Source organism: Psammomys obesus, unplaced genomic scaffold, assembly GCF_907164565.1.
Source record: "Psammomys obesus unplaced genomic scaffold, mPsaObe1.curated_primary_1811, whole genome shotgun sequence".
NCBI lineage: Eukaryota > Metazoa > Chordata > Mammalia > Rodentia > Muridae > Psammomys > Psammomys obesus.
This window is the reverse complement of record NW_026588368.1, coordinates 1322000-1348247: the sequence shown is the minus strand read 5'-3', so window position 1 is coordinate 1348247 and position 26248 is coordinate 1322000. Positions and strand designations below refer to the sequence as shown.

At 39.5% G+C, this 26248-nt stretch overlaps 1 protein-coding gene across 2 annotated transcripts in view; it reads left to right on the top strand.

Annotated features, from left to right (window-relative positions):
* Positions 1 to 26248, top strand: part of Tmcc1 (transmembrane and coiled-coil domain family 1) — a 121070-nt gene that overhangs the window by 24031 nt on the left and 70791 nt on the right. Inside the window, exon 1 of one of the 2 annotated variants that reach the window (XM_055604195.1) lies at positions 10 to 48. The exons of the other annotated variant lie outside the window; for it this stretch is intronic. Coding sequence (XP_055460170.1) covers positions 10 to 48 — 39 coding nt within the window. Of the gene's footprint in view, positions 1 to 9; positions 49 to 26248 lie in introns of those variants that run through there. 2 annotated transcript variants of the gene reach the window in all.

Genomic DNA, 26248 nt, shown 5'->3' with positions numbered 1-26248 from the left:
CTCACGACCATGGTCCAGCGCTTTAGCCTCAGGCGGCAGCTCTCCAAGGTGGGTCAGCTTTCTGGTGTGTCTTACCGGGAACTCTGACTGGCTTCCTTTCTTGATGGGACTTGTATGTCAAGCCTGCCTTCCTCTAGTGCTAAGGAAGGTCTGGGGAGGAAACACTGCCTTTTGTTCTTTGATCTGATGGACACAAAGCTGAAGGCTGCCCGCACTGCCATCCCCAGGCTGTGTGCCACAAAAACACGCAGCTGTCATCCTCCAATCTGGACCAACTCCTCATATATACCCCTGCTAGAGTTTCAGGAGAGAGTGGATAAGAAATAATTGTAGGTCAGATGTATATATTTAATTAGCAAATATTAGCAAAATAGCTTGGAGACCAACAGAAGAAAATCTGCCTACTCAGTGGAATCGGGGCTTTTATACAAAGTTCACTAATAAACTTGAGAAAATAGCACAAAACAGTTCAAAAAGCCAAGACCCACAGAAAAAATGTTAAGATGAGGGGCTGTGTGGAGACTTGCATACCTAGGAAAGAAGTGTATGGGAACCCTTTCAGAGAAGCTGCTAGAGCAGCTTTTAGAGAGTTGTAGTAAAAAGTCAGTGTCATAGAGAATAGTTTCAAAGACAGAATAAAAAGGTGAAGTACCCCTTTAAGAAAGGATAGTAATTTCTTTTTGTTTGTTTGTTTCTCAAGACAGGGTTTCTCTGTGTATCCCTGGCTGTTCTGGACTCACTTTGTAGACCAGGCTGGCCTCAAACTCACAAGGATCTAGGTCTCTGACTCCCAGAGTACTGGGATTACAGGCGTTTCTCTGGGTGGGTTCTGATGGGCGAAGTCCTGGGTGTAGGTTGAGCTCTCTCTAGCTAGTGCAGAGACTATGTAGAAAGAGGAGGTGAGAGGTGAGCTTTATTTCTGGCACCAATGTGTTCTTCACGGGCTTTATTTTAAAGACATGGTTGTTGGTGGCTAAATTGTGTCGCAGTTCGTTCTCTGTAGACAGAAGTGTACACTAATAGTCTATCTGTAGGCAATCTTAATTTTGTTGGCTATTAATCAGAATTGTTAAATCTTGCAATGTGTTGGGATCCTAAGGGAAAAATCTTAGCTGCTCTCAGGTGACCCCAGGTCTCAGGTAGCTGGAGCAGAAGGAGCACCGTGCTTGCTCTGTCCTTAGGCCACATGGTAGCTTCTTAAGCTCCCAGCCTGACAGGTGCGTTTTAGGAGTATTGAAATGCCTTTCCCACCCATGTGTGGAGCCACAAAGGCCAATATTTCTCCAAAACAATTCAAAGAATTCTTGTGTTACTCCTTCAGTATTCTTTTAGTGGTGTATTTTCAAAGATGTAGTACATGTAACAACCAGATGCTGTAGGGCCTCTTGTGACACTACTGCACAGGAAAGTCTTGACAGCTGAGAGCCAGGCAATAATCACTTAACTAGAACTAACTGCATTCTGGGTATTTCGCTCCTGATGCTTCTCTGCAGGTTATTATTTTCAGCTTTAACTACTCTTCAGTGATGTGTGTTACAGTGACTTACTTACGTAGGGGCATTTTGGGATAGGAGCAGTCTACGTAGAATCAGGGAGAGAATGGGCTCACAGTCTACAGAGAATCAAGGAAGGACAGGAGCACAGTCTCCTAATACGGAGAGAATCAGAGTGAGCAAGCAGTCCTTCTACTCACTGTAACAGTGTTTATAGTTCCTGTTATAGATGGTTGTGACAAAACCCTAGGGAATTGGTGCCCTTGATTTAGTATATATTCAATGATGAATACAATTTTTAAGGCACTTGAATATGAGGAAGAACCTGAATAGAATGTTACTGATTTTTTTTCTACATTCACCAAGATTTAAAAACCTAACTGCTTCTGCTCTATCATACAAGTAGTTTTGTTAGTAAGAAAGAATCTTGTACAAGACTACAAATTTTCTTAATATCTCAATAGGAATTTGTGTTGGAAAATTTGTACAAGGAAATATTTGCAAATGTTTGTGATGGTTTTAACCTCAGGATCTGTTGATCCTAAACTCAGTTGCCACGTGATTCCTGGAGGCTAGTTACTGTTCACAGGTGAGCTAAGAAAAAACAAGGGAATTGGGGCACGAGAAGAGGAGTAAAGCTTTCTCTCCTAGTACACCTTTCATTTCTATCACTTGGGAAGCTGATCTCTGTGAGTTGAAGGTCAGCCTATTCTACTTATCTAATTCTAGACCAAACTGGCCTACATGGTGTGAAAAGAAACAAACAAAAAAAATTTTTTTTCCTAAGAAAGGGATCTCCTCTCTGAGTGGATGCCAGCTTTTTTGCCATTTCAGATTATTTTCTTCCTTGATAGCTTTTAAAAAAAAAAAAAAATTTACTTCACAAATATTCACTAAGGAAAACTTTTTCTTTCTGCTCAACATCTCCTGGATGAGCCAAAATGATCTAACGCCTTTCAGTGTGGGCATTTCACGTAATTTTCCTATTGATTATTTTTTTTTTTTTTTTTGAGACAGGGTTTCTCTTGGCTGTCCTAGACTCAATTTGTAGACCAGGCTGGCCTCAGACTCACAGAGATCTATCTGCCTGCCTCTGCCTCCTTAACTTCTGGGATTACAGGCATGCATCGCCACACCCACCACCACAATTGACATCTATTAATTCTTAAATTGATTGATGTTTCCTGTACTGTGCCTTTTGATTTTACTTTTGAATGGTAATTTTTTTCCAGCATTCAAAAGTAATTTTTTAATGAGATTTTTCTTCCAACCATATCTTTTTATGGTGATAACAACCCTGTCTACAGAGGTTTGTGTTTCTCTTTTGGCTTTTTGATTCTTCCTATGTATGTAATTTTGAGCTTTATAACGTGAAAGACAAATAAAGCAATAGTCATTGTAATGTTGTCAGCTTTAATTTCCAGACCTACTTTGAATCAGCTCTACTTAGTTCGGGTTTTACTTTTTTTTTTTTTTTTTTCAAAGCAGTTAACCTCAGAGAACTCCTTTCCCTCTCCTTTGTATCTTTTGTAGTCCATTTTAGTACTAAATCTACTAGCTTTCTTCCTGAGATGTCCAAGGACTAAGATTACAGGTGTGCACCATCATGCTGGGCACTGAGTCCACTTTCTGTCTCAGACAGTACTTGAAATACCATCAACCCATGACGGTTTCTTTTTCTGTCATACCACATTTCCTTCCCATTCCATCTGAGAGCATTCCTTTAAACATAACAATGTTTAAATTTTTTCTGTGGTGGAAACACAGAAAATACTGTGCAATCATGCCTTGAGTTTGCCTGTGCGAATACTAAAGACTGGTGCCAGGGTCCTTCCAAGTCTTGCTGAGAATTATCTATCTGGATTCGTAAAGCAACTAACAGTATTTTAGTCTACAGGTGCCCCTTCCACATTTCATAGTACCTGTTTTTGCTGTCAGTTTAATGTCAGCAAAAGAAACTTTGGAATTATAGCTGTTTTCTAGAAATATAGATTGACAGTAACTTGAACTTTCAGTAAAAACTATTATTTCTTCAGAAGTAATTTTTTAAGATGCTGTTGATTTTGTTGTTGTATGTCATATAATAGCATACCTGACTTCCTTAATCTTTCTGTGAATATATTCTCATCAGTTAAAAATAAAATAGGGACCTTTTATTTCTATACAGAATAGATTAATTAAAGCCATTTACAAGTATTCTAAAGGTCTGGAGAGGTAGCTCAGTGACTAAGAGTATCTGCTGCGTAAGCACAAAGACTGAGCTTGAATTCCCAGCTCTTACATTAAAAACCCAGAAATGACTGGGTACTTCTGTAATCCCAGCATTGGGACGCAAAGACAGACACATCCTGAAAGCTCACTTGCCATTCATTACACCCAGAATTGTGAGCCTCAAGGTTCTCTAGGAGACCCTGTCTAAAGGGAATAACATTGAGAATGAGAGAAGATAATCTGGCATTCTTTTCTGGCCTCTGTATAGACATGTGTGCCCACATACTCAAGTACGTATACTATGGACACCATGCACACAGAGGGTGTAGGGGACAGGTGGGGGGGGGAGACTTAAAACATGTTATATTTATTTTACTATAATTAAAAAATTGTGTGTGTGTCCAGGCAGTGATGGCACACACTTTTTTTAAAGATTTATTTATTATTTATACAGCATTCTGCCTGTATGTGTGCCTGCACACCAGAAGGGGGAACCAGATCTCACTATAGATGGTTATGAGGCACCATGTGGTTGCTGGGAATTGAACTGAGAACCTGTTGAAGAGCAACAGTGCTCTTAACCTCTGAGCCATCTCTGCAGCCCCAGTGGTACACACTTTTAATCCCAGTGCTCAGGAAGCAGAGGCAGGCAGATCTTTGGGAGTTCTAGGACAGCCTGATCTACACAGTTAGCGCTAGGACAGCCAGGACTTCAAAAAAAAAGAAGAAGAAACAACTCTGTTGTTAGTGTGTTAGTGTCTTTATTTTATCTCTTTTGATTGGGTTTCTTATGTTTCTACCTCCCTTTTCCACTCCTTATCCCTATCCCTTCCAACACCCCAACATTAGGTAGGAAAGAAAGAGGTTAGTGGGGAGAAGAGACAGAGCTCTCTTTGACTACTTCTGGCTGGTTAGGGTCACTGGCTTCTTTGGGACAATACCATTCTCAGTCATCAGGATATCCAGCAGTCCAGCAAACACAACAGCAGGATGAACCAGCAACCTTCTTCCTCCTCTGACCATCTCCTTAAAACATTTTGGGTTTTGTTTGTTTTCTCTCTCTCTGGACTCTGGTATTTATATTCTCTCCAAGTCCAAGAATTTCACTAACTCCATCTGACAAAGACCACAACCCTCTGAGCCACACAAGGCAATTATCAACTGTGGCTGAACTAGGGTAGCCCCATATCCTACACTTGGGAATTAAAACAGAATCATATCTACATAGCATAACTGAGCTTCTAAGGAATCCAAAACTTCCACTACACCCTGTCTCAAAAAAAAAAAAAAAAAAAAAGGAAAAGGGGGGTTTGTGTGTGTGCACGTGCTCCAAGGTGTATATGTGAAAATCATAGGACAACCCATGGGAATACAAGGGCTCAAACTCAGATCATTTACAGGCTTGGCAACAAGTATCCTTACCCGCTGAACCACCTCATTAGCCCTTCCTTACAATTTTTTATTTTTTTTACAATTTTTTTTCTCAATGATAAACGCTGTGACTGCAACAAAGTGGTGCAGTATTATGTGTGTATAATACTGTATACAGTATTTCAATTCAAATATATAGGTAGAGAGGCAGTACTGGTTGGTGCTTTCAAGCAGTAGTCATGCAGCATCTTTTTTTGTGTTCCTTTTATTAAATTGTCCTTGTTATTCTATGCACTGATGAGCTTCTTGGTTGGAAATGGAGTACTTTGCATTCGTATTTTACTAGGAGGTAAATGTTGCATTTTCCTGCTATTCATTGACCTGAGTTTTAGGAGGCTTAAATCAGATACTATGTGATCGGTTGCTGTGCATATATCACTATGCATTCTGGAACTCAAACTCATCAGGTGTAATCTATAAAATACTTATGATGTATTACAAAACTAAATAGAAAGACTGATGTCATTTTGTTACAGAAAATGAGACCTCTAATAAGATAAATTTTGAACATACACCTGTGGTAGGAGTAAAGAATGGCCCTTATATGCAAATACATTGGAGAGAATGATTTAGACACATGTGCAGCATGGTCTCGAAGTGCTTTGGTTGATGGTGGTAATAGCTTATAAGTTCACAGTAATAAATTATTGACTGTGTAAAAGAAAATGCTCCCCAAGAATGTTGTTAAGTATCGTTGGAGGTGTGCTATTTTTGTTACTGAAGTTGGGTATTAGTTTCTTGGGAGAAGTGGATGTCTTAAATGACGAGGCTGGAACTGGAATATGTGTTCCTAAGGTGGTTAGTTTTGAAAGTCAGTGAACAGACACACTTGAAAGTGCCTTAACATGAACTTGGTTGCCTGCTCTTTGATCACTTCCCCCTGGCAGGGTGACCTTGCCAGCCCACAGAGGAAGAGGATGCAGGCAGCCCTGATGAGACTTGATAGGCTAGGGTCAGATAGGAGGGGAGCAGGATTCCTCCTTTCAGTGGACTAGGGAAGGGGGATACAGAGGAAGAGGGAGGGAGGGACCCAGAGAAGAGGGTGGGGCCTACAACTGGAATATAAAATGAATAAATTGTAAAAAAGAAAACTCTTAAAGGACTGTACTAATTTAAGTACTAAGGGTGGTGGTAGTGTGGGGCGGGTGTATTCGGGTCTGTCTGCCTGTACCTGCACCTGTGTGCACACATGGCGTCAACTCTCCCCTTGCAGTGTGTGAATGCGGGAGATAGAACTCAGGTTGTCAGGCTTGGCAGCAAGCACCTCAGCCACTTAGCGCCATTGCTGTATCCCTGGTGGAATTGTACATTCGGAACTGTATGTTCATTTTCTTTCCTTTTGTATACTTAGATGATATATACTATCTTTGAATTGGTAGCAGTGATTGCTTCTTAGTAGAGGACCTGAGAAACTTGGGTGTGAGGGTATCTTGTAGATGTAGAAGAAAATTCCAGATTCATTCTTCAGTGAAAACTATCTATCACTGGTGATTTTACATAAGGATAATGGTTGAGACGTGATGTTCTTGAGACTTCCCTCCCAGACCCAAGATGACACCTCCTCTTTGTGTACGACACAATAATCTGCAGTAGAGAATTACAAACTACAAAAATTGAGTGAAGACTCTTTGAGGTTGATTAACTGTACTATTCTGAAAGCACATGCAGGGAATAATAGAAAAGGTAGTCACACATTTTAACTGTTGTACCTGAGCACAGGTGCTCCATGTGTGATGCATTCTGATTTTTTTCCCCTTAATTATTTTGGCTTACAGAAGAACATGAAAAGAAGAATTTCTCTTTTGGGCAAATATTCTGGACTTAACTAGATAGGACTTAATTTCTCCTATACACAAGGACATATAAAAGGTCTTACTGCAAAATACGCTGAATAACAGTAAAACCGTGCGATTACGTTGACTTTGTGTAGCACAGAAAATCCTCCTAAATTTCAGACTGTTCCATCCTGTGTTCTGTAGGAAGTAGGTCCCATTGCCTTTCCTTGCTGAGAACAGAACATTTGCGAAGACAAGAGTCTGAAGTACCAAAGTAGCATAGACAATAAAAAGTACCCCATAGCTTTCCCTTTCACTTAATAATAGTTGTTCAAAATTCTTGGTCACTGTAATTAAGTAAACTAGGGTTGAGCCTGTGACTTTGAAGGCAGCAGTGCTCATGACTATTACCAACACAGGTATAGGCTATGTGACTTTGAATAAGCCATTTAACTCCTCTTAAAGTTTGTCTTGGAAAGATTTGTCTTGAATTCCTTACTGATGTGAAATTACATAATTCCTGCCATTAGCTGAAAACAATTTTTGGTTACACACACCCAAGGAAACATCTATCCAGAGGAACCTAATTGTATATAGTGGTTGTTAGTGAAAGTAAGTTGTTAGTTCATGGCCTTAGTGTTTAGGCTTAGTTTCTGTGGGCTCTGGCTAATTTAAAACAGCAGGCAAGCTCAGTGGAAATATCGTCCTTGCTAGATTCTAAGCACTCAGAAAATACACATTTTTTTTTCCCATCTAATCCTTTTAGGAGATTTGAAATTTCTTTATGAAAACAGACATCCTTTGCAATGGAAGCTTACCCTATTAAACAGATTTTTCTTCATTTGATGGCATATTGGAACTCAAGTACTTTATGGTTTTTAAGAAATAGGCTGCTCTCAATCTTAAGAAAAAAAGTTCTTACCAGACTGCGTGACAGGTAGAAAGCTAAAGTAAGAGTCTGAGTAGAGTGCTTGCCTGTCATACATGATGCCCTTAGTTCAATCCCTAACATCTCAAAAGAGAACAAAACAAAGGCTGAACTCAGCCTTTTATTCTTATGAAATTAATGGTAAGTCATTTGCATTTAGAGGTGTGGGTAAACTTTTCCTTTCAACCTGCAGTGGATTTGAAAAGCTGTAGAGATGAAGTAAAGTTTTAGCTGGAACTAAAGGATTTGGATCAGTGAATCTTGGCTTCTTTCACTTCTAGGTGATTTAAAAGCCTGGAACTTGGTAGAGTGCTTGCCTAAGCACATATGAGGCTTGGGCTGGATCCCAGCACCACATAAAGCCTGGTGTGGTGACATTCACCTGTGATCTCAGCATTCAGGAGGTGGAAGCAAGAAGATCAGAAATTCCATGGGCCCACCAAGCCTGGCATGGTAGCACATGCCTGCAGTGGTAGCACTGAAACCTTCTTCACTTGTTTTCTAGGGCACTGTACTCTTAGACCTCTCACTCTTCACTCAGCCTCAGTCTTTCCCTGGTTCTTCTTCGTTGTATTGACTATTTTTTAAATGAATACCACTGTTGCCTAGGGTCAGCCTATTTTAATACTTTCTTGGTGAATTCATCTATATACACATATGTGTGCATACACACGCGCACACACACACACACACACACATATATATAACTTTTTATTCCCCTGGCATGCTAGACTTAATGTACCCTAAACTCAAGCTTCTGGCATCCTCCCTTCCCCTGGTTTGTTTTAGTTTCATATCCAGTTTACTGTCACATTCATCCTTTAGGAATAAAATGTCAATACTTACCTCCATCTCTCTCTAGGATATCTTTATATAATCCTGACTAGCCAAAAATTCTCTATGTAGACCAGGCTGGCCTCAAAACTCTGTATTGTGAGTATAGAAACTAAAGATATCAGCCACTTGCTTACCCTCTCCTTACCCTCTCCTTCCTTCTCCAAATTTGTCAGCTGATTCTCTTGGCTCTACTTTTTAAAAGTGATTTATTAATTTACTTATCTTACATGCATTGGTGTTTTGCCTTCATGTATATCTGTGTGAATGTGTTGGATCACCTGAAACTGGAGTTACAGACAATTCTGAGCTGCCATGTGAGTGCTGGGAATTGAACCTGGGTCCTCTGGAAGAGCAGTCACCTAAACTGCTGAACCATCTCTCCAGCCTATGCTCTACTTCTTTAAAATACCCAAAATTTGACTATCAGGGCCAGAGAGATGGCTCAGTGATTAAGAACACTGGCTGCTCTTCCAGAGGACTAGCGTGGCAGTTTACAGCCATCTGTAACTCCAGCCTCAGGGGATCTGACATCCTTTTCTGGCCTCTACAGATACCAGATGTATACATGGTGCACAGACATACATGTAGGCAAAGCACCCATATACATAAAAAATAAAAATTAATAGATCTTCAACAATTGGCTATCTTTTACCAACTTTGAAGTTGTGGCCTCATCTCTGATACCATACTTTTTGACTTTATTATGCATGAACATCCCAGCTGGCCTGAGAGCATCCATCCATTATTGCCTCACACTTTTAACACAGGAGCCAGACTGCTGTCATTTGTCCTAATTTTTATTCACATTATTCCTGGGACAGAAACCCTCTGTATTTTTATTTCTTGATCTTATCTGGCCTGTAAAGCCCTGCATGTCGCTTCATTGCTTTCTGATACCATATTCTATTAGCTCCTTAATCATCCTACTCCAGCCACACTGGTTGGCTCTTTTGTTCCTTGTCAGATTCTTTGAGTACCTCAGATTCTAGCTGGAACAATGTCATGAAAAAAGTCAAAACTAAGTTCTGTTCGGTTGTATAAAAATGTGGCTCTATGCCATTTTTCTGAGAACTCTAGGCCAGCTTGAAGGAGTGAGCTTTTAAAAGCCAGATATACAAAGAACCAGTTACAGAGAAGGAAACAATGAATTAAAACCTCATTAGTCCAAATAATAGAGTGAATTTTATATTTTGCAGTATCTCTTGAACCTGTCACACTTACAACTTATCCACATGTGAATGAATATGGTGCTGGGAATAAACTGCCCTCAATGATCACTGAAAACAGTGAGACCAATGGAATGTACCCTGGCAAAGAAAGTATATACTAATGTTGGGTGGAGCCATTTCTGCAAGTTTGAATACCAGAATAAAGATTTTGGGGTAGTTTAGAGACATGCATTTTGTTTTTAAAAATCTCATGTTGGTGAATAGAAGAAAGCATGATGCAAGTAAGTGTTGCAATTGTGTGAGGGAGGAAAGGCTAGTCGGGCAGTACCAGAAAGAACATTGAGTACCTTTTCCCCTATGTCACTAAGAAACAAAAGTCACAGAAGATAATCTATCGATCATATTGCGTGGGAGGATGAAGTGCCTGGCTCAGGAGTGTCAGTAGTGAAGCTGGGACAGTCTTGAAGACTGAGGAAACCAGACCGAGTGTGTCGAGGTGGAAGCGCTGCATCAGTGTGTCTCAGGTGGAGATTGTTAGTGTGGTTGGCATGTTGCTAACTAAGATAGGACTTTATATTTTCTGTCCTTTAGTTATGTGTATGTATGTCTGTGTATGTGAGTGTCTTCACAAGCCAGAAAAGGGCATCAGATGCCCTGTAGCCACAGTTACAAGTAGTTTTGAGCCATCTACATGAGTGCTGGGAACCAAACTTGGGTCCTCTACTCTATTGAGCCATCTTTCCTGTCCCACGTTTTTATTCTTACAGGCTACTTGATCTGCTGAAGTCTGAAAAGATTTCAGGGTGCAAATCTTCAGCATGAAGACTTTGAGTGTGTTCTTTTTATAATTTTTAATTACTTAATTGTCCTTTTGAGGATATTTATCATACTAAGGAACCAAGTGTTATATAAATTAAATATACTGCAAATAATACTTGTTAATATCTTTTTATGTGTGTGTGCGTGTGTGTGTGTGTGTGTGTGTGTGTGTGTGTGTGTGTGTATTGAAGTAGTGAATACAGATGATGAAAACAGAAGCTGGAGAAAAGAGTTTTAAGATTAAGGACCCAAAAGACTACTTTGTGTTATAGTTGTTACTGGAAAGAAAATGACATTGAGAGTTTGTTGACTTTAACCAATTAGAAAATTGTGTTTGAATAAAGAGACCTCTTAATTTTTCAGTGATGTCCCTGAATGTCTTAGAAGTAAAATCTAACAGAGGACTTGTGGTGGTTTGAGTAGGAACAACTCTCATAGACTCCTGTTTAAATACTTGGTCCTCAGGGAGGGGCACTCTTAGGAGGTGTGGCTTTGATGGGATAGGTGTGGCTTTGTTGGAGAAAGTGTGTCACTGTGGGGTGGGCTTTGAGATCTCCTGTGCTCAAGCTATGCGCAATGTGGCACATAGTTCTACTGCCAGCAAATCAAGATGTAGAGCTCCCAGCTCCTACTCCAACACTATGTCTGCCATGTTTCCCACTATGATGACAATGGACTAAACTTCTGAAACTGAAAGCCAGTCCCAATTAAGTATTTTCCTTTATAAGAGTTGCCATGGGGGCTAGAGAGATGGCTCAGAGGCTAGGAGCACTGGCTGCTCTTCCTGAGGTCCTGAGTTCAATTCCCAGCAACCACATGGTGGCTCAAAACCATCTATAATGAGATCTGATGCCCTTTTCTGGGGTTCATGGTATACGTGATAAATGAATAAATCTTTAAAAACAAAACAAAAAGAGTTGCCATGGTCGTGGTGCACAGCAATATAAAACCCTAACTGTAGCTGGAAACTACACATTGCTATCTAGTATCTGGGTATATGTGCCCTCCTCACATCTTTAGGTACTGCTAGGAACACTGCCTGTTTTGTGGTCACTTGCTGAACTCTGACTAATGCTCAAATCAAGACAGCTATTCAGCACCGGTTCTCAGAAGAGATACAAAACACACATGAAAAAAACAAGCTACAAGGTTGGTCATAGCAGTGCATACCTATAATATCAGCACCAACGGGCTGAAGCTAGAGGTTTGCCATGAGTTCAAGGACTACTACACTACAGAATAAGTTTCTATGTCAAACCAAATGGAAAAGTAAAACTAGAAAACAAAAACGTGTTAGGATGGTCTTGGCCTCTTTCACTACTTTTGTTAAAGAAAATACAGTACCTTGAAAGGGAAATTGTGCCCCCTACCAATGGGAACTGTGGAGTTCAGCTTGTAGTGAGGGCAGAAAGTATGGCTTCAGTGAGGCAGCCAGCACAAGCCCTCACACAGTGATGCACAGCTGTGCTTATGGTCTCCTGCTTCAATTCCATGCTCTTTTAGCCTTATGGTTAAAGGGAAATCTTTTACTGGGTGTGCGCACACACACACAGGAGAAAGGGTTTGTTTCATTGTGGGACTGTGGAGAAGTCAAGGCAACAGGAACTTGAAGCAACTGGTCACATTGCATCCACAGTCAGGAAGAAGAGAGTGAACAAATGAATGAACACTTTAGTTTTTACTTGCAGGCTCCAGTCTATTAATATGTCATAGTAAGTAAATGATCTGGGAATTTTCAGACTGTAAATATTATGATTTTCTGTTAGACAATATCAGCTTAGCAGGATGTAAAACAAAGTGTCTTGTTTACTCTTTGCTTGACCAGCATGTCTGTCTGGCAGAGACCTTTAGCCCTGATAACCACATGATAAGGACAAAAGAACTAGCAGACTGTTAGAGAAGTACAAAAATAATAATAATAAATAAATAAAATAAACCAGAAAAATAATTTTCCTTTAGCTAGAAGGTTTTCCTAGAGTCTTGGTGGCTGGGGTTTAGGCAGAATCAGAAATCAACACAAGTCAGTGGGAAGCAGTATGTGTGAGAAGAGGAGGCATCTGCTTGGAGCCTGGCCTGCATGGCATGCAAGGTAGAGGATCAGCTGCATTTTTCCTTCTAAACTGTCCAAGTTTAGGAAAGTCAGGGGGTCTTGTTCTGGAATAAATCTGAGGATCTTGTGTTTTGAGAGAGAAGGTACATGTGTAGGCCCTGAGTCAGACCTGGGATTTGGGAGCTTACTTGCTGTGATGGTTTGAATGAAAATGACCCCCATAGGTTCGTGTGTTTGAATATTTGGTCACCATTTAGTGGAACTGTTTGTGAAGGCTTACTGTACCTTGTTGGAGGAGGTATGTCTCTGGCTTTGCATCATTTCCAGTGTGGGTCAAGATGTAAGCTCTCAGCTCCTGCGCTAGTTCCCTGTCCCTATTTATGCCTTTTTGTTGCCATACGTTCATTTCACCATCATAAATTTTAACCCTCTGTAAACATTAGCCCAGTTAAATGTTCTTTTACAAGTTGCCTTGGACATGATATCTCATCAAAAAGTAGAAAAGAAACTAATATGCTTGCCTTGCACTGAAGTAGTTCTGGTGACTTGCTTGAAGTCACTTCAGTGCTTTAGCCACTTGGCTAAAAACAACCTGCAGTCTTGGAGGAGACCTTGAGATGGAACCTTTCTGTGGTTTTCCTGTAAAGAACACCATTGTTTTATTATTCTTAGAATAAACATGCGTTCTTGAATCAAAGTGTTCCCTAGGAAGGTACTAAAGTTCTTTAAGACTGCATGTGTCCCAAATACTCATTTTCCCAACAGTGAAGGGGCTCTGCTTTGACAGTAGTGGAAGTGAGTCCGTGTGCCTGTTGTAGTGTAGATACTGTAACCAGCAGTTGATGAATAAGATCTCATTACTTTTCTTTGCTGGGAAGGTTACAGTTGGGATTGAGAGTTGCTTCTAGAAGTTGTGCCGTTGTTCAAATAGTTTTGCACTATTTTTTCTGGTTAATTTTTATATCCTAGTTTTTTATATCATAGTTTTGCCCAGCAGATAGTGGGTACCTACTAATGACCTTTATTAAGTACCTGACTCCATGTTTGTTTCACCTTAGTGCCAAACTGCCTTTTCTAATGAGAAATCTCTTCTGTGGCACCGAGAGTTTGCCACACTTTTCTGGTTATCTTCTTTTTCTCCTGCTTTCTTTTCTTTCTTTTTTATTTTCTTTTTTCTCTTCCTCCCTTCTGCTCATTCTTTAAATATTCACACTCCTCAGAGCTGTTTCAGAGGTTTTTTAATTCTGTCCCTGTACTTCCCATGGGGCCATTTCAACAGTTTGTTGTTCACATATGGAAGCTGTCTAAATCTTAGCTCAGAGAACTTTTTTTCTGAGCTAAGCCCTAGTTCTGTTTATTATTTATTAATTCATTCAGCGCACATTTATTAAAAATTGTACCATCTGTACAAGGTATGAAAAGGTTAGGTCACCACTCTCATGTAGCTTGAAGTAAATAATCAAAGAAGAGTACAGGTGGTGATAAATGCTTCAAAGACCCTAAATCAGGGTAATAAAGGATTAATGCTAGAGATGAGATATGAGGGCAAAGACCAGAGTTTATGTTCAGGGGAGAATTAATGAAAGTGGGACAACTCTCTTATGCAAAAATGAAGAGAAACTGGCTATCGTAAATGAGCCCTGGTCAGAGCACTTGATAGAGAGGAAAGGGTCCATGTAAAATACAGATTTGGGGAAATCTATGGGGAGTCTGATTATTTTAAAATTCAGTGGGGAATTGTGGCTCAATAATCAAGTGTTTACCAAGCATATGTGAGCACCTGTGCTCAGTTCCCATTACCAAGACAAAGACATACTTACATATGTAGTACATACATAAATACATACCAGTCCTCCAGTCCTTTAAGGGTTTAAGTCAAGAGTAACATGGGATTTATACTTTTAAAAGATCACTCTGACCACAGTGTGAAGACCACAGAAAGAGATAATAATGATTTGCAATAGAGGACAGTGAAGATATGGGGGCCTGGGTGAAACTCAGTGGTTTGAATGTGAGAAATGAAGGGAAGAGCCAGCTGCCTGCTTGACATTTGTTTAGGATATTTCCTACTAAACTCCTTTTCCCCTCCCTTTTTCTTCCTGAACCTACCTTTCCAGGCACATACTAAGACTTGGCTACCAGCTTGTGATCCTTTTAAGTGGTATCAGAACCTGTAAGTGGTGTAGGCTAGTGAGAGGACTTGGTGTCATTAGGGACACATCCTTGAAGCACATTATAAAATTCTGGTCTCTTTCTCTTTTTTTGTTCTGTCGAATGTTCATGTCATAGTATGCTTCATCACTACAAATTTGAAAGCAGTAGTGACCACCAGCCATGGACTAGAACCTCTGAAACTGACAAACCTACCTGTGTGAGTTGATTATCTCAAGCACTTCTAACAGTGACAGAAACACTGTGAACACAGTGAACACGTGCCTTTTACTATGTGTCACCTGCTGTGTGCCCTGTTGCTCAAGACAGACACTATTCATTGTCTTCTGTTTCTTGTCTTCTCCCCCACATGCCCTGTACACCCAGCAGAGGTCATCAATTCTAATTCCTGCATATATATTCCTAGTAGCACATTTCTAGGTGCTCTAGTGTCTTTCTAAGCAGCTGGTTCCCTGGCCCCTGTCTTCTCCTGTGACTGTTGAGAATGATTCAGAGAGGTTTAATTACAACACTTAGCTGCTGAAAACTCTTGACTGACTGCTGAGGAAGCACTGAAAGTCCCTAGCATGGTCTGTACAGGCCCTGCGGACCGAGTCTGTGTGCCTCTTCAGTCTCAGTCTTCCGGTGCATGTTCCCACAGCCACACGCAGCCCCTGCTGACTTGTCGGCCAGTTCTGCCCTCACACTCTGTTCTTGCCGACCTCTTCTAGCCCTCCCACCCCTCCCGCTTGCTGCCCACTCTCTACCCTGCATTCCTAACAAGCAAGCAAACCTTCAGAGGTTCTGATTGGGCTCACGCAGGAGTCATTCTGGCCCACTTACCTTAAGTGAAATCCTCCGTGCTTTCTCCAGGAACTGTCTCACTGTTTTGATTCACCCTTGTTTTCCACTGAATGAAAGCTTCTTGAGGCCGAGACATCCAGTTTTTTCCCCCCAACATATTTTTATTGATTATTTGGAAATTTCACACAGTGCTCCCCATCACACCTCAGCTCTTTAATTTATATGTTGAAGGTGATCTACAGGAAGAAAGGGAGTATATTAGCCAAGCATGTGACACATATGTAATCCTAACACTCTGGAGATAGAGGATTTGTAAGTTCAAGACCAACTCTTATCTACATGGCAAGTTCTGGGCCAGCCAGAGCTACATAGAGGAACTATCTTAAAAACCAAAGCAACACTACAACGAAAAAGAAAATGGTACAGCATTAGAACATGGATAGCATATTTTTATAGAAAACTGCAGAGTGCATAGACCATGCGTTAAATTATTCAAATAATGTGAGACTCTTAAATGTGTAGACATGGCCGAAGCATTGTCTTCATTATCACAAAAGCTAGGAAACTGTTTAGCGCATGATCCTCCTTCCCTTTAACAAGCCCTGCCTGTGCACATGGCATCTTTGTGGTGCCTGGATGTCAGCTAAAAGGAGACAGGTCCTAGTCCCTGTGTTAATTTACCAATTTGATGGTTTTGAACTTACTGGGCGTTTTGAGTTTGGGGGCTTTTTGTTTGTTTGTTGTTTTGTTTTTCAGTATCACTTTGTACATTGAGTTTTTGTTTTTGTTTTTTTTCCATTTTTGTTTAATTTGGTTTTATAAGTATATAGAACATTTACATGGTTCTGAAATTAATTCTACAAAATAGCATATTCGGTAATCTAGCTGCTGTCCTTATCCCTATTGTTCTTCTTGCTGTATAACTATTTTTTCCCTAAGCTTGATGTCCATTTTGTTCTTGATTCCAATTTCTATTCCTCATTCCCCCAGTTTCTTTGGAACTCCTATCTCTTCCAGTAGGTTCCCTTAAAAGTCATATATGTTATATGCTTTTTTTTTTTTTAATGATTTGATCTGTTCTGAGATCTAATGACCTTTTCCTTTTTTAAAAAAAACTGAGTGCTTTTTATTTTGGAGTTGTATCATAGACTTGTTTTCAGGCATTTATCTTCACAAATACAGCTGCAGTTAGCTCACTTATTTAATCTTTTTTTAATAGGTTTATTTATTCATTTTTGTTGTTGTTTGAAACAGATTTCCTATGTAAATCAGGCTAACCTAGAATTTGCTATTTAAAACAGGCTGTCCTCAAACCCATGTAGCCAGGCTTGTCCCTTCCTCCTGAGTGCTGGGGTTAAGGTGTGTACTACTGTCCATGTCCCGCCAAACATACATACATACACACACACACACACACACACACACACACATACACTCTTACCGTTTTTAATTATGTGTATGTGTGTATGGATATGTGCACATGAAGTACAGGTCCCTGCGGAGGCCAGAGACTTTGGATATGCCTGGAGCTCGAGTTATAAGTTGTTGTGAGTCAGCATGTGGGTGCTGAGAACAAAATTCAGGTCATCTGGGAGAGCTGCAAGAGCCAGCTGTCCAGCTTATATTTTCTCTTTTCACACTCTTTGCTAATTTATTTTTGGAGTAGTTGCTGGGAGCAATTTTGCTAGGTTCTGAGATACTTCTGTCAAGGGGGCATATTATTTTTTAATCCCATCATCTCTTTCTGAGGAGGACAGTTTGTAGCTTTATAATTTTTTGTCAGCCTGATGAGCCAGAAACAATATCTTGTGTGATTTTAAACTGTGTCTTTTCATTGTGAGCATTGCTGAGTATCTTTTCATGTGTTGAAAGCTGATTGTATTTCTTTTTCTGCTTAGCTGTTTGGATCTCCTCAGCCTTATGCATCTTTTTGTTTATATAGAGAGGATAGTAATTTTTTTTCTTTCAAATAAATGAGCTTTTTGTATCAAATTTTCTTTTCTTCCATGTTCTTCACACTTTATAGAGTAATTCTTCTATAGTTGTCTTATGTGCCTATCATGCCTCATTCAGGTCAGCATCACTTTTTATAAAAGAATTATAATAGCTTTTTAACTAGTTCCCCATTTCCAATTTTGCCTTCACCAAATCTGTTTTGTTCAAACTTTTCTAAACTTTGTCTTTCTTAGTTGTTCGTTTGTTCAGTATTCTCAGTACTCAGAGTAAAATTCCTATTTCTTTACTTACTGACCCCACCCTATATAAACTTGCATCAATTAATCCAGCTTTGCAGCCTTAGTTCTCATCTATGTGGTTAAGGCATGCTGTTTACCATTTTTTAGTATTCTGGATTTGTTCACTTTGTTTTTCCATGTATGTTTTTCTTTCAACCCAGATCACTTGATCCTTTTTCCCCTTTCTGGCCCAGCCCAGTCTATTCATTGAAACTTTACCCACTCGTCAGCCAGTAGCATCAGATGCTGTCCTTCTGTCACACCCCTTCTCTTCTATACCAAAGTTTTTGCTAAGATCATATTGATTTCTGAGAGCATTTTGGCTGTGAACCATCAGAACTGAGGTAGTATTCAAAAGGTGGTCATCTAGGATCCAGAGGTTCTAGGGTGGTTTTTGTGGTGGTGGTGGTGGGTTTGTTTTGTTGTTGTTATTGGTTTGGGTTTTGTTAGTTTTCTCTGTGTAGTCCTGGTTGTCTTAGAACATGCTCTGGAGAACAGGCTGGTCTCAAATTCAGAAATCTGAGATCCACCTGCCTCTGCCTCCCAAGTGCTAGGGTTGCACCACTGCACAGTGGTTCTGGTTTTTTAATTGGTTGATCGGTTTTATTTTATTTTTAAATGTTATATATGTGAACGTTTTGCCTGCATTTATGTCTGTGTTTCACACTCATGCCTGGTGCCATAGAGGCTAAAAAAAGGATATTAGGCCCCTGGGATTATAGTTGTAGGTGGTTGTGAGCTGCCATCTAGGTGCTGGGAATCAAACCTGGGTCCTCTGGAAAAACAACAACTAGCACTCTTAACTATTGAACTATCTCTCCAGCCCTGTATTTTTACTTTTGGAGGTAAGAGTCTCACTTTGTATCCCAGGCTAGCTTAAAACACAAGAACACATCACTTGAGAGGCAGAGGTAAGCAGATCTCTGTAGTTTGAGGCCCGCCTGGTCTACATAGTGAGTCCAGAACAGCCAAGGCTACACAGAGAAACCCTATCTAGAAAAACCAAACAATAAGAACAAAAAATATAAGAATATTCTGCCTCAGTTTCCTTAAGTGCTAGGATTATAGGCATCTGCCACCAAGCCTGGGACACACTTTTTTCTTTTTTAATAATATATGCTAATTCTCTATGATGATGAATTTTATTATTACATTCTCATACTTGTCCAGAACATACTTTTGATCATATTTACTTCCCATTACCTTTTCCTATTTTCCCTCCCCACCCCAACTAGTCCCCTTCTTTTTTTTCTCAGACTCTATCTTCTACTTTGATGTATTATTATTATTATTATCATCATCATCATCATCATCATCATCATCATCATTATCGTTATTATATTCTGTGGTTGAGAGAATGCATATGATAGTTGTATTTCTGAATCTGGCTTGCTCAGTTTCACTTAATGTAATGATCCTGGAAGTCATCAATTTACCCATAAATGTCTTGATTCCATATATATACCACATTTTCTTGTTTTGTTTTGTTTTTTTTAGTCCATCAGAACCTAAACTAATTCCATAACTTACCTGCTGGGAACTGTACTGCAGTGGGTGTGCAGGTGTCCCTGTCACATTCTAGCTTAGATTCCTTTGGCTGTCTACCCAGTAGTGTGAAGGCTGGGTCATGTAAGTCTAATGCGTACCTGATACCTGATTTCTGTTTAATGCTCTGATTTACATTGCTAACAGGTAATGCTACCACTTCTCTCCAATCCTTGCCAGCACTTGTCTGGCTGAGATAATGTGAAATCTCAGTGGAGTTTTGATTTGTATGTTCCAGATGACTGAAGACATTGAACTTTCCCTCCATGTATTTGTCATGTGTTTTCCTAACTAATTTGATTAATCGCTTGAGGATAATGCTAGTAATGATTCTGTTGTTCCATCACTTCAGTTTCTATTAAAATAATGATCATGACTATTAGGGACCAGCCACTTAATTTTGGTTTTAGCCTAACTGTACTTACTTACTCTTTTCTTCAAGTGGTCTTTTGCAAAGGTTATATGTGATCCAAGAACCCACATTATAATGTACCTCCTGTGGTGTGAGGCTTCATGCATAAAGTTGTAGACTTGAAATCTGTACTATAGGAAAATTTTGATAGTGTTTCAAGTATTGTGCCAACCAGTCTTTTAGCATTTAAATATATCTAAGTTTGAGGTTTTTGCCTTTTTATTTAATTGCATATGAGAGATCATTACAGAATCCCTTGGATCTTCAAATACCTGTCCTAGTAAAGTTTACTATTACTATGATTAAAAAAAAAAAAAATACATGACCAAAGCAACTTGGGGAGGGAAGGGTGGCTTATGCTTCCACATTACTGTTTATCAAAGAAGGAAGTCAAGACAGGAATTCAAGCAGGGCAAGAACCTGAGGCAGGAGCTAATGCAGAGGCAATCGAGGGGTGCTGCCTCCTGGCTTGCTTAGCCTAATATTTTATAGTACCCAGGACCACCATCCCAGATATAGCTTCACCCAAAATGGGTTAGGCCCTCCCACATCCATCACTAATTAAGAAAATGCCTTACAGACTTTGCCTGCAGCCAGATCTTATGTAGCTATTTTCTTAATTGAGGTCTCTCCTCTCAGATAGCTTTAGTTTATATCAAATTGGCATAAAATACACAGTCTTAGAAGACCCGTTTGCTTACCAAGGATAATGTGGGTTCCCCTTTAATGACACCCAAGTAATAGAAATTCCATTTTGGCCAGGTATGGTGGCTCATGCCGATGGGAATCTGAGGCAGGAGGATTACCATGAGTTCTAAGCCAGCTTGGGGTATAGAGTGAGACCATGCCTAAAAAAATAAACCTGAAAACAAACAAAATGTGTTAGTGTTCATTGTTTGCATTGAGAGGAAGGCCATTTGCATTTGTGGCACACATGGCAGGGAGAGGCCTAGAGTGCTAGCTCACAGGTTCTTGATGGGCACTCCTTCACTGCTGAAAAAGAGTAGATTGCTGTTCATTATTTTTCGCCCAAGGAAACTTGTGACTAATAACAGAGAGTGTTTACAACGTTTGGGGGGGATTTTTGTTTCTTTTGTTTGTTTGTTTGGTTTCTTGGAACTATAGATTGAACTCAGGACCTTGTGCTCGTAGGCAAACACTCTTAGCATTGAGTGAAACCTACAGCTCACACCACCCCAAAAGTATTATTATTATTATTATTATTATTATTACTATTAGATTATTGTTATTATTTTAAAAGTATATTTTTAAGTAAGATGAGAAGTAAGACTTATTCTTGGTTAATTATTTTTTTACGCTGCCTGAGTGGGAATGTAAAACACACAAATTTATGTTGTGTGCAGATGTCAACATGAGAACATGGGCAGTGAGAATGAGAGCCTGGTGGTGAACAAAGTGGGCAGAAATGGGAGGGGCTCAACTACACTACTGCCCTGCACTAGTGATCTTTCTTCTGGCCCTGTATCTGCAGTGTGCTCAAGACCCTTTCCTTCTCTCTTGCTGAGGTTATCAATGTGTAGGTCCCAAGTGAGTGTAGGCAGTCCTCCAGTCCTGCTGACAAACGTTTATCTTCATACTCTTTATATCTGTTGCAAAAGGATTCAAGAGAAAAACATAGATGGGAAGACCTAAAAGCTTGCGTAATTCAACCCTTTGTTAATAGATGCATAAACCCAGCTACTTGGAATGCAGGAAAAGGTTTGCATGAAATAAATAGCCAGGTTATAGCCTACTGATATTCTCTTGTGGGATATATTTATTTCATCTGGTTAAGTATACAGTCTCAACCCAGACCCATGTTTTTCTTTAAAGTTAGTTCTCAAATTGTATTCTTTTGAGACAGATAAAGAGTAAGTGGTATAAGTTTCTCAAGGCAGAGGACAGTCAAGAAAGGAAAACAACAAACTCAATCAGTGGAATTTACAGTGAGTGAAAACAAATACCCAGATCTAATTGCTTCAGTCATGTCTCAGTAGGCACTTCTCACCAAACTTGTTTATAATAAACTCACGGACCCACAGAAGTCCTTATACCTGAATACCGACAGTTAAAATTGTTTGTCTGTGCTGGAGAACATGGTTCAGTGGTTAAGAGAGCACTGCTCTTGGAGAGGAACCAGGTTCCATTTCTAGCCCCCACATTGGGCAGCTGATAACCTCCTGTAACTCCAGTGCTAAGTGATATGGCTGCTCTCTGATGGTCTCTGAGGGTACCTACACATAGGAAGCACACATCTACACTCAGGCACATACATATAAAATAAACAAATCTGTATAAAAAGTGTTGACATCCCCAATTATGGTTGTAGACTCAGCACAGTGGCTCAGCTGGTAAAAATGATGGCTGTATAACCCAGGTCTTGTTTCCCAGAACCCTCAGTGGAAGGGGAAAAAATGACTCCTCTGACCTCTACACACACACACCATAGAAATTTACTTTCTCCTCTCATAATAAATACAATTTAAAAATTGTATTTATGGTCATGACAATGATCATCAGAAATTAAAGGGTTTATTAAATATCTTACTGATTGCAAGGGAGACTTGTACTCGAGTATCATAAATATTGCATAATACCTCAAGTAGACAGAAATATATACCTTTTTAATTATATTTATTTGTTTTGTGTGTTTTGCCTTCATAGATATACATATATATTCACCATGTGCTTGTGATACCCACAAAGGCAAGAAGAGGATATTGGATCTCTTGGGGCTGGAGTTACAGAGGATTAAGAGTGCTATATAGGGGTTGGGAAGTGAACCCAGGTTCTCACCAAGAGTGGCAAATGGAAGGAGACATCCCTCCATCCCTCTTGAAATTAGAGGTCATTATTTACTTAACCAAAAAGTGTTCCACTTTAATAATGTATCCAAATAATGTGCTGCAGAAATGAGCCTTATGCTAAATGAGGGACCAAAGACAGAATGATCCTCTTATATGAATCTGTTTATTCAGAGCCAGAAAGTGGTGAGTGGCTTCTGGTAGTTTGGGGTTGGTAGCTAAGATCACAGAGTTCCTTTTCAAAGGAAAAAGGAATGGACTTGTGCCACAATAGTGATACATAGTTCCAAAAATTTCCTGGAAACCATGGAATTATGCATTTTGAATGGGCAAATTATCTGGTGTATGAATTCCATCTCGGTAATAGTGTTTATAATAAAATTTGCCGTAAGATTGATTTAAGTTGTGAATGTAATTTCTGCAGTTTTTCAATAGAATTATCAGTGTTTACTATGCATGTTAGCACAAATCTTTAGAAATGCCCTAAACCCAAAATACTGGAAAGGCTGTATATGAGGAAGGAATGATTCAGGATTCTGAAACAAGCATGCTGACCTGGTGTCCTACCACATCCCAGCCCACAGCATTGCTGTGTCACATCTGTCTTCTAGCAGAAGAGCTATCCTAACAATGGTTTGCCATTTCTTATAAGGACAGAGCCATTATTTATACATCAAACTGTTTTTTTAACTCATTATTCCAAGTAGTCAGCATAACCCATTTCTAGTTTTCAGGCTTGGTGTTGATTTTTGGTGGTGGTGGTTTAATCTTTCTGCAGATTCTCCAGAGACATTAATCAAAACATCTAGATATGAGTACACTTGAAGCCCAGTCTAAGAAACTTCCCTCCCAAATCTGTACAGGTTAACTAACTTTTCCCTGCTTTTTCTTTCTCTCATCCTTGACTTCCCTCCCCACCTTAATGAAGAAGGAAAAAAATACCCTTAAACTTAAAGTGAAAGCCAATTTCTTCCTGTTTCCTACAATTAAGATAACTAACTGGATATTGACCAAAGTTACAAATGTAATGTACCACTGTAGTCCTGCGCCCCCTTGAATCTTGGTGACCTCATGGCCTGAGGTAGAAATCTTTTAGCTGTCTGTTTTCTTCTACTGAGTTAGCTGAAAGATACCCCTCTCACTATCAGTGTTGCTAATGACCCTTATAAAAAATAAGTGCTTTGTTTATCATGTACAGTTAGTCTTTAGACATTATTTATAAAAACAAAGGGAATAGAGTAAATTTTCTCAAAGTTTAAAATATTGTATGTGTATGCACCACATGCACCCAAGGAGGCCAGAAAGGGGCATTGGATGCCCTGAGACTTGAATTACAGATGATTGTTATCAGCATGTAGATGCTGGGACTTGAACTCAGGCTGTCTAAAAGAGCAACAAGTGCTCTTAACTGCTAAAACAACTCTCAAGGCCTATTTTTCTTTGCTCCATTTTTTTTGTTTGTTTTTTGAACAGCTTTTTTTTTTTTTTTTATCTAGTTTATAGCCACTTCTTCACATGATACAAGATCCCTCCCTCCCTGTTTACTAAGACTGGGTCTGACTTCATAGTCCTGGAACTCAGTATGTAAGTTAGGCTGTCTTCTACCTGGTGAGTAAGCTCCTGCTTCTGCCTTCTTTGTTCAGGGCTCATCTGTAAGCACACCATCAGCAGAGATGTTTTGCCTGATTTCTTAAACTGTTATTTAATGGAGTCCTTAATAAAACACAATTATATAGTTTTATAATTTTTCATGTGAAATTCTTTCGTGTATAAATAGAAATGGAAATTATTTTTTAGAGTATTTGAAACTTCAGAATATAATCAATACCACATTACTGCTGTTTCTATCTGCCTTCACCACAAGTGACCCAAGCTAGCCAGAGGAAATAAAAGTTTGGGAATATCTAAAAAGCTTACTTTCGTTGTCTGTGCATTACTAGATATAATTTCATTTAAAATAAAGTATCAGCCAGGTGTGGTGGCACACACCTTTAATCCCAGCACTCAGGGAGGCAGAGGCAGGCAGATCTCTGTGAGTTTGAGGCCAGTCTGGTCTACAAAGCAAGTCCAGGACAGCCGAGGCTACACAGAGAAACCCTGTCTTGAAAAACAAATAAAAAACCTGTAAACCAAGAATACTATACCCTGCAAAACTTATTTTCTAGAGTCTATGGAAAAGTGAAGGTATTTCAAGACAAACCCAAATTAAGACGATTTATGTGAAGCAAGCCAACACTGTAAAAAGCTCTTAAAGGAATACTTTACAGAGAAGAACAAAGGTAACCTTCTTCATGTGAACACATGAAAGTATATATCCCATGAAAACAAGTAAACTAGTCTTTGGAAATAGACAACCATGTTCCATATAGAAGCTCATGAGACCCTCAAAACTAATACTGGAGAAGAAAAAGAAAAACCAGTAATCCAGCAACATAGAATATCACCTAACAAATTTATAGAAAATAGCAAAGGGCCTTTCTATAATAATCTTAAATATAAATATGAATGGCCTCAACTCAGCACTGGAATGATATAGACGAATAGACTTGCTCTCTCCAAGAAACACAGTTAGCAAAGATACCCAAAAATGTAGTACCAAAGAATAGAAAATGAACAAATGGAAGCAAATGGAAGACATAAATAAGCAGCCATAGCTATCCTATCAAAATAAAATTTAAAATTAATTAGAAGATATTAATGAGGACACTGCATTATAGTAATAAAAGGTATTATTCATCAAGAAGATATAACAGTAAGCCAGGCAGTGGTGCTGCACACCTTTAGTCCCAGCACTTGGTAGGCAGAGGCAGAGAGATTTCTGAGTTAAAGGCCATTCTAGTCTACTGAGTGAGTTCTAGGACAGCCAAGGCTGCACAGAAAAGCTCTGTCTCAAAAAAAAAAAAAAAAAAAAAGAGTAAGAGGAAGAGAAAGAAGAAGGAAGAACAAAAGTAAACATTTGTGCTTCATATCTTATGTTAATTGGTGATGAATGGCTGTTAGGTTTGGGGAATTTAAGAAATCTTGTGTAGGGATATAGTTAACAGATCACCAACAATTGTCTACTAGTGAACAGGGGTATACTATTATAATGAGTGATAGGTTTAACCCAGGGTAACACAACTCATACAGAGTAACAATGCCTTTTGCTACTGGAGTGATTGTTTCTATCCCAGTGGTATCTAGAGAGTTGGCCTAGCTTTACCACTGATACCTGGGTAGCAGGATTACTAGATTTGGAAGCAAAGTTTAAGGAGAGTCTTGCATAGTGTAAGTATTCACTTCTTTCTATCTAAATGTTGTGAAACTTTTAGATTATTCTTTGGGGTTTTTTTTTTGGGGGGGGGGGATTGTTTGTTGTTGAGACAGGGTTTCTCTGTGTACCCTTGGCTGTCCTGTATTTACTTCGTAGACCAGGCTGGCCCCGAACTCGCAGAGATCTGCCTGACCCTACTTCCTGGAGTGCTGGGAATAAAGACGTGCGCCACCACACCCAGCAGCTTCTAGATGATTCATAATTTAAATAAATAGTTTCTATCCTCTTTATATGTGTAAAAGCAGGTAAGCTTCAGGCACGGGGTGATGAGG